General features: G+C 45.4%; 1 protein-coding gene across 5 annotated transcripts in view; it reads right to left on the bottom strand.

Moving 5' to 3' along the window:
• DISC1 (DISC1 scaffold protein) overlaps positions 1-14,249 on the bottom strand; it is a 430,685-nt gene that overhangs the window by 285,132 nt on the left and 131,304 nt on the right. For all 5 annotated transcript variants that reach the window (XM_059882642.1, XM_059882643.1, XM_059882639.1 and 2 more), the window contains exon 4: positions 385-532. In XM_059882642.1, coding sequence (XP_059738625.1) covers positions 385-532 — 148 coding nt within the window. The remainder of the gene's footprint in view (positions 1-384; positions 533-14,249) is intronic.

The raw sequence follows: 14,249 nt of genomic DNA, 5'->3' as shown, positions 1-14,249 counted from the left end.
TTGGGTAGAGGAAACAGCAGAAGATGCTCTAGAGGTGGACTCAGGAGGAGGATGCGTTTTCATCCCTCAGTCAGAGGGGACCGCCTGCGATTTTACAGCCGCCCTTGACCAGACGAAATCCACCCCACCTGCTCAGGAGGTGGGCTCCCCCGGGGAGCTTAGCACCCAGCCGGGCCCGTGAGGGTTAAGAGGCCCTCCTGCCACTGATCAGAAGGGCTTCTCGGGGCATGTGACCCACAGAGGTCTCTCCCTCTGGAAGGAACCCCACTCCACCCCCACCCTGGCCCAACCAACAGAAGGGAGGGTCTCCTAGGCTAGGCTCCTATGTGTTCTTCCCCACTCAGGAGTGGGGAGAAGGGAAGAGGACCCCGGGAGAGCGCTTACCTCTGAGCTGCCCAGCGCAGGGAAGCCTGGGCCTGGGCCCCCAGGTGGCCCAGGAGGGCGCTGAGGGCGGGCTGTTGAGAAGGAAGCTGAAAGTGCAGGCTGCTTCTCTCCTTCTCCAGGGCTTCTAATCTTTGTTGGATCATCTCGGCTGGAAACCCAAAAGGATGAGAGAGAAAGAAAGAAACATGCGACTCAAAATAGACAACCCAAGGTCCCTGGCTCCAGCCCCCGCCAATGGTCGCCTCAGCGACATAATAGAAAGGTCAATTGTTTCTAGGTCAGTACTCTTCATCTCTAGGTTGATGTTTTTTAAGTATCTTCTGTCTTTTTATTGAAAATACAGCCCCCTTAGCTTTCATTCTTCTAAGTCTCAGAGGTTATAGTCCATGTATTTATATGATGATCATCATTATGATCATCACACAGGAGCATGCGTCATACTGTGCATATCAGTCAGTCGTGTCCGACCCTTGGTGACCCCATGGACTGTAACCCGCCAGGCTCCTCTGTCCATGGGATTCTCCAGGCAAGAATACTGGCGTGGGTTGCCATTTCCTTCTCCAAGGGATCTTCCCAACCCAGGGATTGAATCTGCATCTTGCATCCCCTGCATTGGCAGGTAGGTTCTTTACCACCACACCAACTGGGAAGCCCATACCTCACACGAATTATTTTTAACACCATGATGATCACTTAGGAGAAAACCTGCTAATGTTGATGAGTTCTGTACAACCAGTTGAAAAAGATCAGTCTCCAAGTGTTGATTTTGAGAATGTTTCCTTAGACACTGTTCATCAAGAGAGACTCACTCACAGTTGCTAAAGTCACTAAAGTGATGCTCAAACTCTGTCATGCTACAGATGAGCAGAGATCCACTTCTGTTCAGAGTATGGCTCTTATTATTTTTTCAAAGACATTAAATCTCCTAAGAGAAGGCATAAACAGTAATCACTGCGAGACATTTTTTTCTTCAAAGAAAATAAGCTGCAGAAATTGGAATCCCATTAACTAAGAACCTACCCTCATAATCAAATACCTCAAGAACTGGAAAGTTTCCCATAAAGCTATTTTTTTTAGAAATGCAAGGACTGGAGTTAAAAATATGTGAGTCAGAGCTTCCCTTCTGTTGGTCCTTGACCGGTGGGAAGGACCTTGATCCCCCCCGCCCCCTGGTAGTAGATGGGTTCTGGGGCCCCGGAGATCCCAGGCAGCCACTTCCAGCCGCGAGCGCCACCTGCTGACCCCGGTGTGCAACGTAAATACTAGCCTTTACTATCGGGGCTTCCCAGGTGGCAGGAGTGGTAAAGAACCCGCCTGCCAATTCAGGCGATGTAAGAGACACGGGCTCAATTCCTGCATCGGAAAGATCCGCTGGAGGAGGAAATGGCAACCCACTCCAGTATTCTTGCCCAGAGAATCCTACGGACAGAGGAGCCTGGCGGGCTACAGTCCATAGGGTTGCACAAAGTCAGACACGACTGAAGCGACTTAGCACACACACATCCTTTACTACGTGAGCCGTGAGAGCATGTTCCAGAGGCTCTGGCCTAGATCACAGAGTGTGCTACGTCAATCAGTCGTGTCCGACTCTTTGTGGCCCCATGGACTATAGCCCTAAAGGCTCCTCTGTCCATGGAATTTTTCAAGCAAGAATATTAGAATGGGTTACCATTGCCTACTCCAGGGCATCTTCCCAACCCAGAGACTGAAGCTGGGTCTCTTACATCTCCTGCATGGGCAGGAGGATTCTTTACCACTAGCACCACCTGGGAAGCCCCAAAATTTAAAGCAAAGTTCTTCAAAGATACTCTTTTACTATTGTTGCTGTTGTTTAGTCACTCAGTCGTGTCTGACTCTTTGTGACCCCATGAACTGTAGCCCTCCAGCCTCCTCTGTCCATGGGATTCTCCAGGCCAGAATACTGGAGTGGGTAGCCCTTTCCTTCTCCAGGGGATCATCCCAACCCAGGGATTGAACCCACATCTCCTGAATTGGCAGGTGGATTCTTTATCACTGAGCCACCAGTGAAGCCCTAGCTCACAATATATGTTTACATTTCTACTGCCCTACAGCTCATTTTCCAAGTGAGCCATTTCTATAAGGCTCAGTTTTAAATGGAAACACTGTTTCAACAAGCTTGCTATTTTGAAAGCTCTTTGAACACACTTTTTATCCTACACCAGCAGAGGTCAGTGCTAATCGCAGTGCACCCCTCTTGGGGAGCAACACGTACTTGGAGGAGACGAGGGCCCAGGTGTCATGGGGAGCAGCCCCAAGTCTCTGGGAGTGTCAATGGCAAGATCTTCCCATCAATTTGCTGCAGACCTTGGGACTAATAGCCAGAAACTTGCTGAGAGAATTTGCCAAGAATTCATTCTAGTGACACTGGAAAAGGTCATCTACGTCCTGTTGGAGATCAAGTACAGGTACTGCCAGGGCTCTTAGTCTGTGCCACCTTCTTCAGAAGGACGGTGGAACTAATTCAGACACCATACTTACAACACACGGTGGATTCTGGCTGAAAGATATACTAGGATTGGCCCAAAGTTACCCGACCCGACCCGTTCTCTAACACCAGGCTTCATTCTTTTAAAATACTTTATTTTAATTAATGTTTACATTTTTATTAATTTATTTGCTTTATTATTTAGTTATTGACTTACTTCTTGCTGTATAAGGGAGAAGGCAATGGCAACCCACTCCTGTACTCTTGCCTGGAAAATCATTCCATGGACGGAGGAGCCTGGGAGGCTGCAGCCCGTGGGATCGCTAAGAGTCGGACACAACTGAGCGACTTCACTTTCACTTTTCACGTTCGTGCATTGGAGAAGGAAATGGCAACCCACTCCAGTGTTCTTGCCTGGAGAATCCCAGCGACAGGGGAGCCTGGTGGGCTGCCGTCTATGGGGTTGCACAGAGTCGGACATGACTGAAGCGACTTAGTAGCAGCAGCAGCTTGCTATATAAAACCAAAACTTCAGTGAAAAGCAAGCACGTAATACCTTATATGCTTTAAAATAGCATACTGATACAATCCTGATGCAGTGATAAAGATGTGTCAAGATGTTATTACATAGAGATTAGTAGGAAACTGAGTTGGCACCTCAACTCTGCCATTTCTAGCTGCCTGACCTTCAAATAACTTAACCTTTCTAAGCTTCCATTTCCTAATCTGCAGAAACAGGCCTAATAATAGTCTACACATGACAAGGTCTTCTGAGGATTAAATGAGATAATCCACACAAAGCATTTAGCACCATGCCTGGCGCCTGGCATGTGTCCAAAAGGATTGGCTATTATTAGTTACACTACAGCATCCTGGCCTTCAAGAGTCCACAAGAAAGTTAGAGACCCAGGCTGGGCTCCCTCCACTGGTCACTGTACTGTAAATTGCACCCTTCCACTGCCACATGAGAAGTCCACAGAGAACCCTAGCTGGCCTAGCAGAAGCAAACACTAGAAATGGGAAACTGGCTTCCAAAAATCAGATTCACAATAAATGCCAAAGGAAAAGTAATTGTGATTATCCCAGGAAATAACTGTGATTAGCTATGTTCAATGCTGCCACTTACTTTAAATTATTTCTATTTTATGACTTTAGAAAGTGTACTAGATCATCTCACACCGGTCAGAATGGCCATCATCAAAAAGTCTACAAACAATAAACACTGGAGAGGGTGTGGGGAAAAGGGAACCCTCCTACACTGTTGGTAGAAATGTAAATTGATGCAGCGACTATGGAAAACAGTACTGAGGTTTTTAAAAACTAAAAATAGAGCTACCATATGACCCAGAAATCCCCCTCCTAGGTGTGTATCCAAAAGAAACCATAATTCAAAAAGATACATGCACCTCTATGTTCATAGAAGCACTCTTAACAGCAGCCAAGACATGGAAGCAACCTAAATGTCCATCCACAGATGAATGGATAAAGAAGATGTGGTACATATATACAATGGAACATTACTCGGCCATAAAAAAGAATGAAATAATGTCATTTGCAGCAACATGGATGGATCTAAAGATTAGCATACTAATTGTCAGACAGAGAAAGACAAATATCATTATGATGTCATTTATAAGTGGAAACCAAAAGAAAAAAAAGTGATTGTTGCTGTTTAGTTGCTAAGTCCTGTCTGACTCTTGGAACCCCATGGACAGAGGCCATGGACTGCAGCCTTCCAGGCTTCTCTGTCCATGGGATTCTCCAGGCAAGAAGACTGGAGTGGGTTGCCATGCTCTACTCCAGGGGAACTTCCTGACTCAGGGATCAAATCCACATCTCCTGTCTCTTGCACTGGCAGGCAGGTTCTTTACCACTAGCACTACCAGGGAAGCTCTCATTTGCAGCTGGATGAGTATAAAAACGTAACACTCATCAAATCTAAAATCTACTGCCTACTTCGCAAGATTCTGCTCCTCCTTCCAAAGGCACCATCTGGGCCTGCAGTTGTGCATTCCCTGACTTGGCTTCGTCCTGTAACTCCAGGTTCTGGTGATCCTCCCTGTAGTTTCCCCACACTCACACCCTCTCCATTTGCTCTGCATCTGGTCCAGCCCAAGTCTCACCACTTCTGCAGCTGAGTTACTTTCCACCCAGGAGCTCACATCTCCACCGTTTCATCTCTGCACATCACTGACAGGGCTCCCCTCACGACACTCAGGTGTGAGAAGCTCATGAGCCAGTGAATGGACACAGGAATTTAGAGACTGTCACACCTTATCACAAGATGCTCTCCGAATCCCGGAGGACTTGCCTGGCCTCCAGGACAGAGGCCAAATGTCTATGCCTGGTGCTGGGGACCACAGGCACGCTGTCTAGCCTAGCTCACTCCACCCCCATTGCACTCTGCCCCAGAGTGATGCAGTGGCAACACTTCTTGAAAAGAACACAGAATCTAAACACTAAGAATCAGGGCACCAAGCTGGTGTAACCATTTTGGAAACTGTTTGGCAGTAACTGCATATATACACTATATCCCATGATCCAGTGATTCCACTCCTAGGGATATATCCAAAACACTTCCATCAAACAAGAAATATGACAACAGACATAAATTTATTTATAATGGTTCAAAACTCAAAATAACTCAAAAGGACCACAGATAAATAAACTACACAGCAGTAAAAACTGAACTGACTACTGCTACATGAAGAACATGGATGACTCTCATACACACACTGTACAATTCCATGTATAGAAAGTTCAGAAACAGGCAAAACCAAACTATGGTGATAGAGGTCAGAATAATGTTTATCATGGGGGAGGTAAAGATATTGTCTGGGAAATGGGGATGAGGGAGTCTCACTGAGTGTTGGAAATATGCTGTATCCCGTTCTAGGCAGTGGTTACAGAGGGCACACATACATAAAAATTGACTGAGATTTGCACTGTACAATACAGCTTTATGCACCTTATTACATTACTGGCCTTCCCAGGTGGCGCTAATGGTAAAGAACCCACCTGCCAATGCAGGAGACATAAGAAACGTGGGTTCAATCTTTGGGTCAGGAACATTTGCTGGAGGACAGCATGGCAACCTACTCCAGTATTCTTGCCTGGAGAATCCCATGGACAGAAGAGCCTGGTGGGCTACAATCCATGGGGTCACAAAGAGATGGACACAACTGAACTGACTTAGCATGCACCTTATTACATTATTATATATTTTACCTCAATTAAAAAATTTTAGTGCATTAAAAAATAAGAAGCACCTGAATTCCATCACCAACTTCAATGCTGGCAGAGTTTTCAGTGTTCAACAGGTCACTTCCCCATTTAAGTCTCAGAGTTTCATCCACTAAATGGGAAGAAGTTCTCCTCAGGGGTCTAAACAAGTCACAATTGTGATTAAACAGCAAAGAGATGTACTGGTGGTCAGCTCACAACAGACATGTTCTCTCAGCTCTGAGGCTGGAGGTCTGGTATCACCAAGGCCACATCGGGCCCTGTGAGGGGCTCTCCTAGGGCATGGGGGGCAGACTGTCGCCATGTATGACCTCACAGGTCTGAAAGAGAGGCAGCCAGCTTCTTCCTGCAAGGGCACTGATCCCATGTACGGGGCTCCATCCTCATGATCTGACCACCCCAAAGGCCCCAGCTCCTAACACCACCATATCGGGATTTGGGGTTTCAACATATGAATCTGAGGGATGCAATCAGTCCATCATATGCTTCAAAGTGGGGAGGGGACGCTTCAGCCAGAGTGGCCCATTTTATCTACCCATGTAGATGGTGTGGAAAACTGAGAGGGATGGAGGAGTGTTTGAAAATGACTGGAAATAGCATTTTTCACTTTCTAAATAACATGCGTATTTGTTATTTCATGTATTCATTCCATTAACAAATATTCTGGTAACTGAACATTCTTTGGCTGTAGGGTTGCCAGGATGAGCAAGACACAGTCCTGGTTGTTCAGGGACCCGGTGACTGGGGACAGGGGGTCAAAACCACAAACAGGCCTTGTCTTGTCTGCCCATGAGGAGGGGGATCCAGCTGTCCCACTGGGAGAGGGGGTACGTGAAGGAGCACATAGCCGTGTGTGCCTGCCAGCACTTAGGGTGCAGGGGGCAGGGCCTCAGGGAGCCACACAGAGGCCTGGGGGGCCCAGCTGGCAATGCGCCCACCAGTGCCTGAGGGTAGAGCATACTGCGGGACAGCCAGATGGGTGGGAGGCAGGTCACGCTGAGAAATAAACCGATGAAACAAGTAAGTGAATGCATGAGGGTAAAGAGAGCCAGATGTTTCAGTACGAGAGGATATTCTTATAATTACGGAAAAAGATTAGGGCTGAAAGAGCTTAGGATTGTTATATTAGATTTGGAAGAACTGGTGTGTGTGTGTGTGTGTGTGTGTGTGTGTGTGTGTGTGCGCGCGCACGCGCGCACGCGCACTCAGTCATGTCTGACTCTTTGCAATCCCATGGACTGTAGCCCACCAGGCTGTTCTGTCCATCGAATTCTCCAGGCAGGAACACTGGAGTAAGTTGCCATTTCCTTCTCCAGAGGATCCTCCCGACCCAGGGGCTGAACCCGCATGGCTTATATCTCCTCCATTGGCAGGTGCGTTCTTTACCACTAGCACCATCTTTAACACAGACATAGATAATTACGGAAATATCCATTTATATGTGACTGTGTTTACAGATATTTTCTATCTTCATCCACTGAGAAAGCCTAGACACAACAGTACCCCAGTAGCAGTGGGCACACAGATCCTGGTTTCTAAATACCACCCTCCTTGAAAGGAGGCCTGGGGGGGCCTTGTAAGGCTGGCTGATTCTAAGTCTGAGGCAGGGCCAGTTCAAAATGAGTCTGGAATATCGTGTTGTACAGATAATAAGGAAAAGCTAAAGACTGATAGGGATATATCAACTGAAGACAAGAACTACATTGAATGAGCTCCCATAAGTGGCTCTAGTGGTAAAGAACCCGCCTGCCGATGGAGGAGACAGAAGAGACGCAGGTTCCATCCCTGGGTTGGGAAAATCCCCTGAAAAAGGAAATGGCAACCCATTCTAGTATTCTTGCCTGGAGAATTCCATGGACAGAGGAGTCTGGCGGGCTATGGTCCATGGGGTCACAAAGAGTCGGACACAAGTAAAGCGACTTAGCACACACACAACACAAGGCAAATTTAGAATAGTTTATGAAGTACCACCCACTGAATAGAACAGGAGTCTTGCAATTGCATCTATGCCAACAGATTGTCAACTGCTAAAGAGGAATGGCTCTTTGGTAAGGTGCAGGGCAGAAGTGTGATCTTAGCATGTAATCAGTTTCTAGAGGACAAACAGTAAATGCATGCTGAGAAGCCCGGGAGCCACGGGTATAACCAGACGGTCCAGGCTAGCATCGGCGGTGGCCAGAGGAGTCTGCCTGTGGAGATACCTGCTAAGATTTGCCAAGAAGTGCACAGTCCCTGTCCCACGTTTCCATCACGTCTCTGTCAGGGCTGCACCGCCTGAGTCCAGTCATGAGGAAGCATGTTGGAGATGGACCCACGTTGGAATTCATCCAACAAAACGTGAGGTCTGCACGCCTTAAAACTCTCAGGGACGTAGGACCGAGTACTGAGGAATGGTTCCACACAGGAGGGGACTGAGGGAACATGACGACCACGTGCAACATGCCTTAAAACTCTCAAGCACGTAGGACCGAGTACTGAGGGATGGTTCCACACAGGAGGGGACTGGGGGAACATGACAACCACGTGCAACATGCCTTAAAACGATCAAGGACGTAGGACCGAGTACTGAAGGATGGTTCCACACAGGAGGGACTGAGGGAACATGACGACCACGTGCACCATGCCTTAAAACGCTCAAGGACGTAGGACCGAGTACTGAGGGATGGTTCCACACAGGAGGATACTGGGGGAACATGACGACCACGTGCAACATGTGTTCTAGTCCAGGGAGGATAAACACCCAGCGCTGGATCCCGGTTGGTGATGTGTGAACAGTCTGAGGACCGGACAGGAAGTGTTGACTCCTCGACTGACTGAGACAGTTGCAGGGTGGGGGCGTGTGACAGGATCTTTGTTTGGGGATGTGTGTGGGGTACGTAGGGCTGCCAAGGTACTGCGTCTGCAGTTGACTCTCAAGCAAGGGATACACGCATCCAGCGGGGGACCCAGAGAGAGGGAGAGATGCGAGCTCTCTGTACTGTACTTGCAACTTCTGTAAGTGGGGAATTATTTCCAAATAAATTCTTTCTAAAACTTATGAATAACGACTTCCCTGGTGATCCAGTATCTCAGACTTCATGCTCCCAAGGCAGGGGGCCTAGGTTTGATCCCTGGCCAGGAAACATACCTGTAACTATAGATCTCACATGTGGCAACGAAGATCAAAGATCCCACATGCTGCAACTAAAGCACAACACAATCAAATAAGTACGTTTTGTTTAGAATTTTTAATTTAAAAAGTAAATAAAAAACAAAACTTACAAGTAGACAACTGCAGCACAACTAAATGGGGTATTTGTGACTTGACATCATTTGTCTGAATTCTGCTTCGTCTTTAAGAAAATCTCTTCTATCGTTCTATTTGGCCAGCGGTTGAGGAAACATAACTCACTGTCTCTGGCTTTTCTTTCTTGTACACCTCTGCCAGCTTTCTGTACATATTGTTCATCTGATTGCAGTTTGAAGCTCAAGTCTGAAAGCCAGTTTTAGAGAGTATTGCATACAGCAGGTGCTGAGTAAATGTGGTTGGCTAACTGCCAGAACAGTCACAACATTAGAATCTGGGGGTGCATTTTGTAAGCACAGTGGAGTAGTAAAAACAAACAACTCAAAGTTAACCAGGAAAGATATTACCAAGCAGTAAGCAAAATGATGCATAATATGTTCTCAATGATACAATGTATTTAATTTATGAATCTAATACACTATTTATAGGACCTCAGCAATGAAAATGCTAACTGACATCTCATTCCAATTTGGATCAAGCAAATGCTTTTTTTGATGTTGCTACAACATATTTATTAATGTTTAATTGAGGGGCAGCACTCATCTGTTACTCCTTGGCATATTAGCCCTGAGCACCTGTTTCCTGGGCTACAAGATGGAAACAGAATGAAAGAAAAGTAATTTCTACATCTATGAATAAATAAGCAAACAACCATTTACAGAGCAGTAAGAAATCTCCACACCTAAAGGCATCCTGCTAAACAGACTCAATTCCTACTGCCGTGTTCCCTCTATGGGATGACAGAAGAGATGGTGTAAACCCCTTTCTTGGCCATGCAGCCATTCTACCTTCTAAGGGGGCCCTTTAAAGTTAAGAAGCAATCAATGTCTTCCTAAGTCATCCTGCCTTGGTTTTTAATATAATAGCCAAGAAATGCTATTCATTGAGAGCTGAATAGTATAACAATTCCACATTACCATATACACCATGTGAGATGACCAGTTTACAAAGAATAAGACTGTGATAAATCGTATTTCAGACTGACCGGAGACAGCCTCTGACATTTCAATGTGTTGGAATCTGCTGGACTCGTTATCATAAAAATCAGCCACTCTTGGGGCACTGAAGCCTTCAAGCATAATAATCCTTTCTGAGCATCTATTACATGCCCAGCACTATATATACATTATTTCTGAGCTTCACAGGACTTCTATAGCAGGAATCCAATTGCAGAACCTAAGATGCAGAGAATTTAAGTCATTTGCACAAGACCTGGATTTCCCTTGTGGCTCAGCTGGTAAAGAATCCACCTGCAATACAGAGACCTGGGTTCAATCCCTGGGTTGGAAAGATCCCCCAGAGAGGGGAAAGGCTACCCACACCAGTATTCTGGCCTGGAGAATTCCATGGACTGTATAGTCCATGGGATCACAAAGAGTCGGACACAACTGAGTGACTTTCACTTTCACTTTTCAGAATGTGAACCTTGACTCTTTTGGTGGCAAACTCTAGGCTTTTGCTATTAGACTTCCCAAGAGCCACCCCCAAAACTGTACCAGCACCCACAGTTTCCCCCATCACACAGAGATGCTGTCTGTCTACTCACCTGTGTGGGTCCCTAGAGGCAGTGGCACCCACCGGGCAGAGCTGAGTCCTAATCTTCTCTGCCAATACCCAGTTCAGCACTAGGCTCACAGTAGGTACTAGGCAAAGGTACTAGGTACTTATTCATTCGTAAATAAATGAATGTCTATATTTGCATGAAGAATGCTGTAGACATGGAAAAACAACAACCAGCCTGCACACTGCTAGCGCCAAGTGCCTTGCTATCCTTACAGTGACCTCATGAGGGGGCCGTGGTTGTTCCCATTTTATAGATCAAAAGACTGAGGCTCATGGAAAGTTTAAGAGATTTTTTTTCTGGGTTAGTTGTACCACTATATGGATTTAGAAATAAAACCAAGGTCTGTCTGACTCCAAAACCTGTTCTACAGGGAAGATCACATCCTACAGTGTAGACCATATCCTGAAATACACACCAGGATGCGTTATATGGGATGCTTCTCTGGTGGTTCAGATGGTAAAGAATCTGCCTGCAATGCAGGAGACCTGGGTTTGATCCCTGGGTTGGGAAGACCCCCTAGAGAAGCGAACAGCTATCTACTCCAGTATTCAAGCCTGGTGAATTCCATGGACAGAGCAGCCTAACAGGCTACAGCCCATGGGGTGGCAAAGAGTCAAACACAACTGAACAACTAACATATATACATACGTATGCAAACGCAAACGATTCTATCAGCTCATCTTTCACCTAACCCGTTTACTCACAGGAAGCATTCAGGAGCCAAAACAAACCCAAAAAAAAGAACTGGCAAAAGTGGAAACAGCTTCACATCCAATTCTAGGGGGATGTTTAAAATAAATTACGGTATTTAGCCACTTATATGGAATGCTATGTAGAAAAACAATTAGAAAATCTGCGAGAGAGCATTTTAATATTACACAAGAAAAACAAGATACAAAATTACAAGCACGGGGCTTCCCAGGTGGCGCTAGTGGTAAAGAACCCACCTGCCAATGCAGGAGCCATTAAAAGACATGGGTTCGATCCCTGGGTCAGGAAGATCCCCTGAAAGACAGCACGGCAACCCACTCCAGTATTCTTACCTGGAAAATCCCATGGACAGAGGAGCCTGATGGGCTACAGTCCATGGAGTTGCAAAGAGTTGGACAAGACTGAAGCAACTTAGCACAACACAGTACAGGGTCCATAATTATTTATAAATATGTTTTTTTTTTAAATCTGGGAGGAACTAAGAATTTTGGCAATCAGTCATGCAATTACAGGTGACCTTTTCTCAATTTCACTTCTTAAAAAATCAGCTGTAAAATCTTGAGCTGTTTAGTATTTAGGAAAGTATTCTATTTTTTGAAAGCCTACTGGTTTCTTATCCTACTCTTTGATTTCTGCATAAAAAATGGAGATCGGCTTCCTCCAATTCTTAATGCTAAACTGCTTAAGGTAAGCCTGGTCTCCCTGGGTCATAGATCGTTTCAGTGTATCCCAAAGAGGATTGCCAGAAATGTTATATTTTTAAGCTCCCCAATGTGTGGAAAGAAGACTAAGAAATTACTTTGGTTGTGGTATAAAAGGAAAAACAAACATTTGGGGGAGATACAAAAATTTCAGAAGACAAGCAATGATTTAATCATGGTATTTGCTCACTCAGCATTTAGCCTATCACCTTGCTCTTAATAAATATTTGTTGATTCTCTCTGAAGTATTTTCATAGAATATTTGGTTTGAAGCATCTGTTCTTCCTCAGCAAGAATTTACCAGGCGAAATCAATTGTGAGCAATCAAAACAGCAAAAGTAATGAAACGTCCAGGTTCTTCCCCAGGTCTGGGACATGTGTGTGTGTGTGTGTGTGTGTGTGTAGGAGTGTGCACACAAATGTTGTCCTTTGGCCTGCAGACCATGCTTCAAGTCGCAATATTCAGACACAACACAAAACATAAAGAATTCCTCAGGATCGTGAGTTTGCCAAAGGAAGGCTTGGTTATGGGTCCTTCCAAAATATTCTTTGCGTCAACTCTCAAAACTAAATTCCCAAGAAAATATTTCTTTCACCGAGTGTCAATTACTAAATGCCCTAGGCAAGTAACTGACCAACTGAATTTTGGTTACTTTTTATAAGAGCCCGAGATATTCATAATTATAAAAATTGTCTCTAAAGTATGTTTCCACAGATGCTGTTGAAAACTGGACTACTGCATCTGTGTGCTCCGAGCTCATTGTTCAGAATTTGCAGTAGCTAAATTCTACTGGCAACTCTGTTGTCTGTATCTTTGTAACAGCCAGGTCCCCCCAGGATTCCAACCACTTCCGACACCTCTGCTGCCACTGCCTCCTCTCCCACCATCACCACCTCCCCAGCTGCCACTGCCTACTGTCCTGCCCCACCTAACACGCCAGCTACTTATTACAAGACAGGAGCTGAAAGCATTTCCAAGATGGAGGAACATTCATTTCCAAATAGCTGCAAAGCAGAGAACCCGAAAGAAGTGACAAGAGAAGAAAGGCAGAACAATGAAAAAGGTTGAAGAGAACACACCCCAAAATATTAAGAGTAGATAGCTGTCTCTGCATCTTGAGAACAAAGATGAATTTTTAAATTTATATTTCTGAACTTACTAGATGCTTTTTTACAATGATCATGTATTGCTTTAAACATTAACTAGTTATGTTTAAAGTTTGACTTTTATATAAAAGCATCTAAACACCCCCAATTGGGCTTCCCTGGTGGCTCAGCAGTAAAGAATCTACCCGCCAATGCAGGTGACACAGGAGACCCTGGTTTGATCCTCTGAAGTAGGAAACGACAACCCGCTCCAGGATTCTTGCCTAGAAAACCCCACTGACAGAGAAGCCTGGCAGGCTACAGTCCATGGGTTCACAAAAGAGTCGGACATGACTTAGCAACTCCACAAGAAACACCCCAATTACAAGGTAGATGTAAATTGGGTAAAAGACCAAGATTCAGTTATATGCTACCTAAAAGAATCCAGTCCAGCTTTGCTTGGATTAGTATTAGGATGATACATGTTTACATGGTATTACTTTAAACCCTTTTATGTCTTTACATTTAAAGTGTATTTCTTAACAAGGCCCTACTACAGCCTATGGAACTACACTCAACATTTTGTGATAACCTATAAGGGAAAACGGGCTTCTCTGGTGGCTCAGCTGGTAAAGAATCTGCCTGCAATGTGGGAGACCTGGGTTTGATCCCTGGGTTGGGAAGATCCCCTGGAGAAGGGAAAGGCTACCCACTCCAGTATTCTGGCCTAGAGAATTCCATGGACTATACAGTCCTTGGGATCGCAAAGATTCGGACATGACTGAGCAACTTTCACTTTCACTTCACATAAGGGAAAACAATCTGAAA

This window comes from Bos taurus, chromosome 28 (assembly GCF_002263795.3).
Source record: "Bos taurus isolate L1 Dominette 01449 registration number 42190680 breed Hereford chromosome 28, ARS-UCD2.0, whole genome shotgun sequence".
In the NCBI taxonomy this organism is placed as follows: domain Eukaryota; kingdom Metazoa; phylum Chordata; class Mammalia; order Artiodactyla; family Bovidae; genus Bos; species Bos taurus.
Note: the sequence above shows the minus strand (reverse complement) of the source record. Positions and strands in the feature narration are given on the sequence as shown.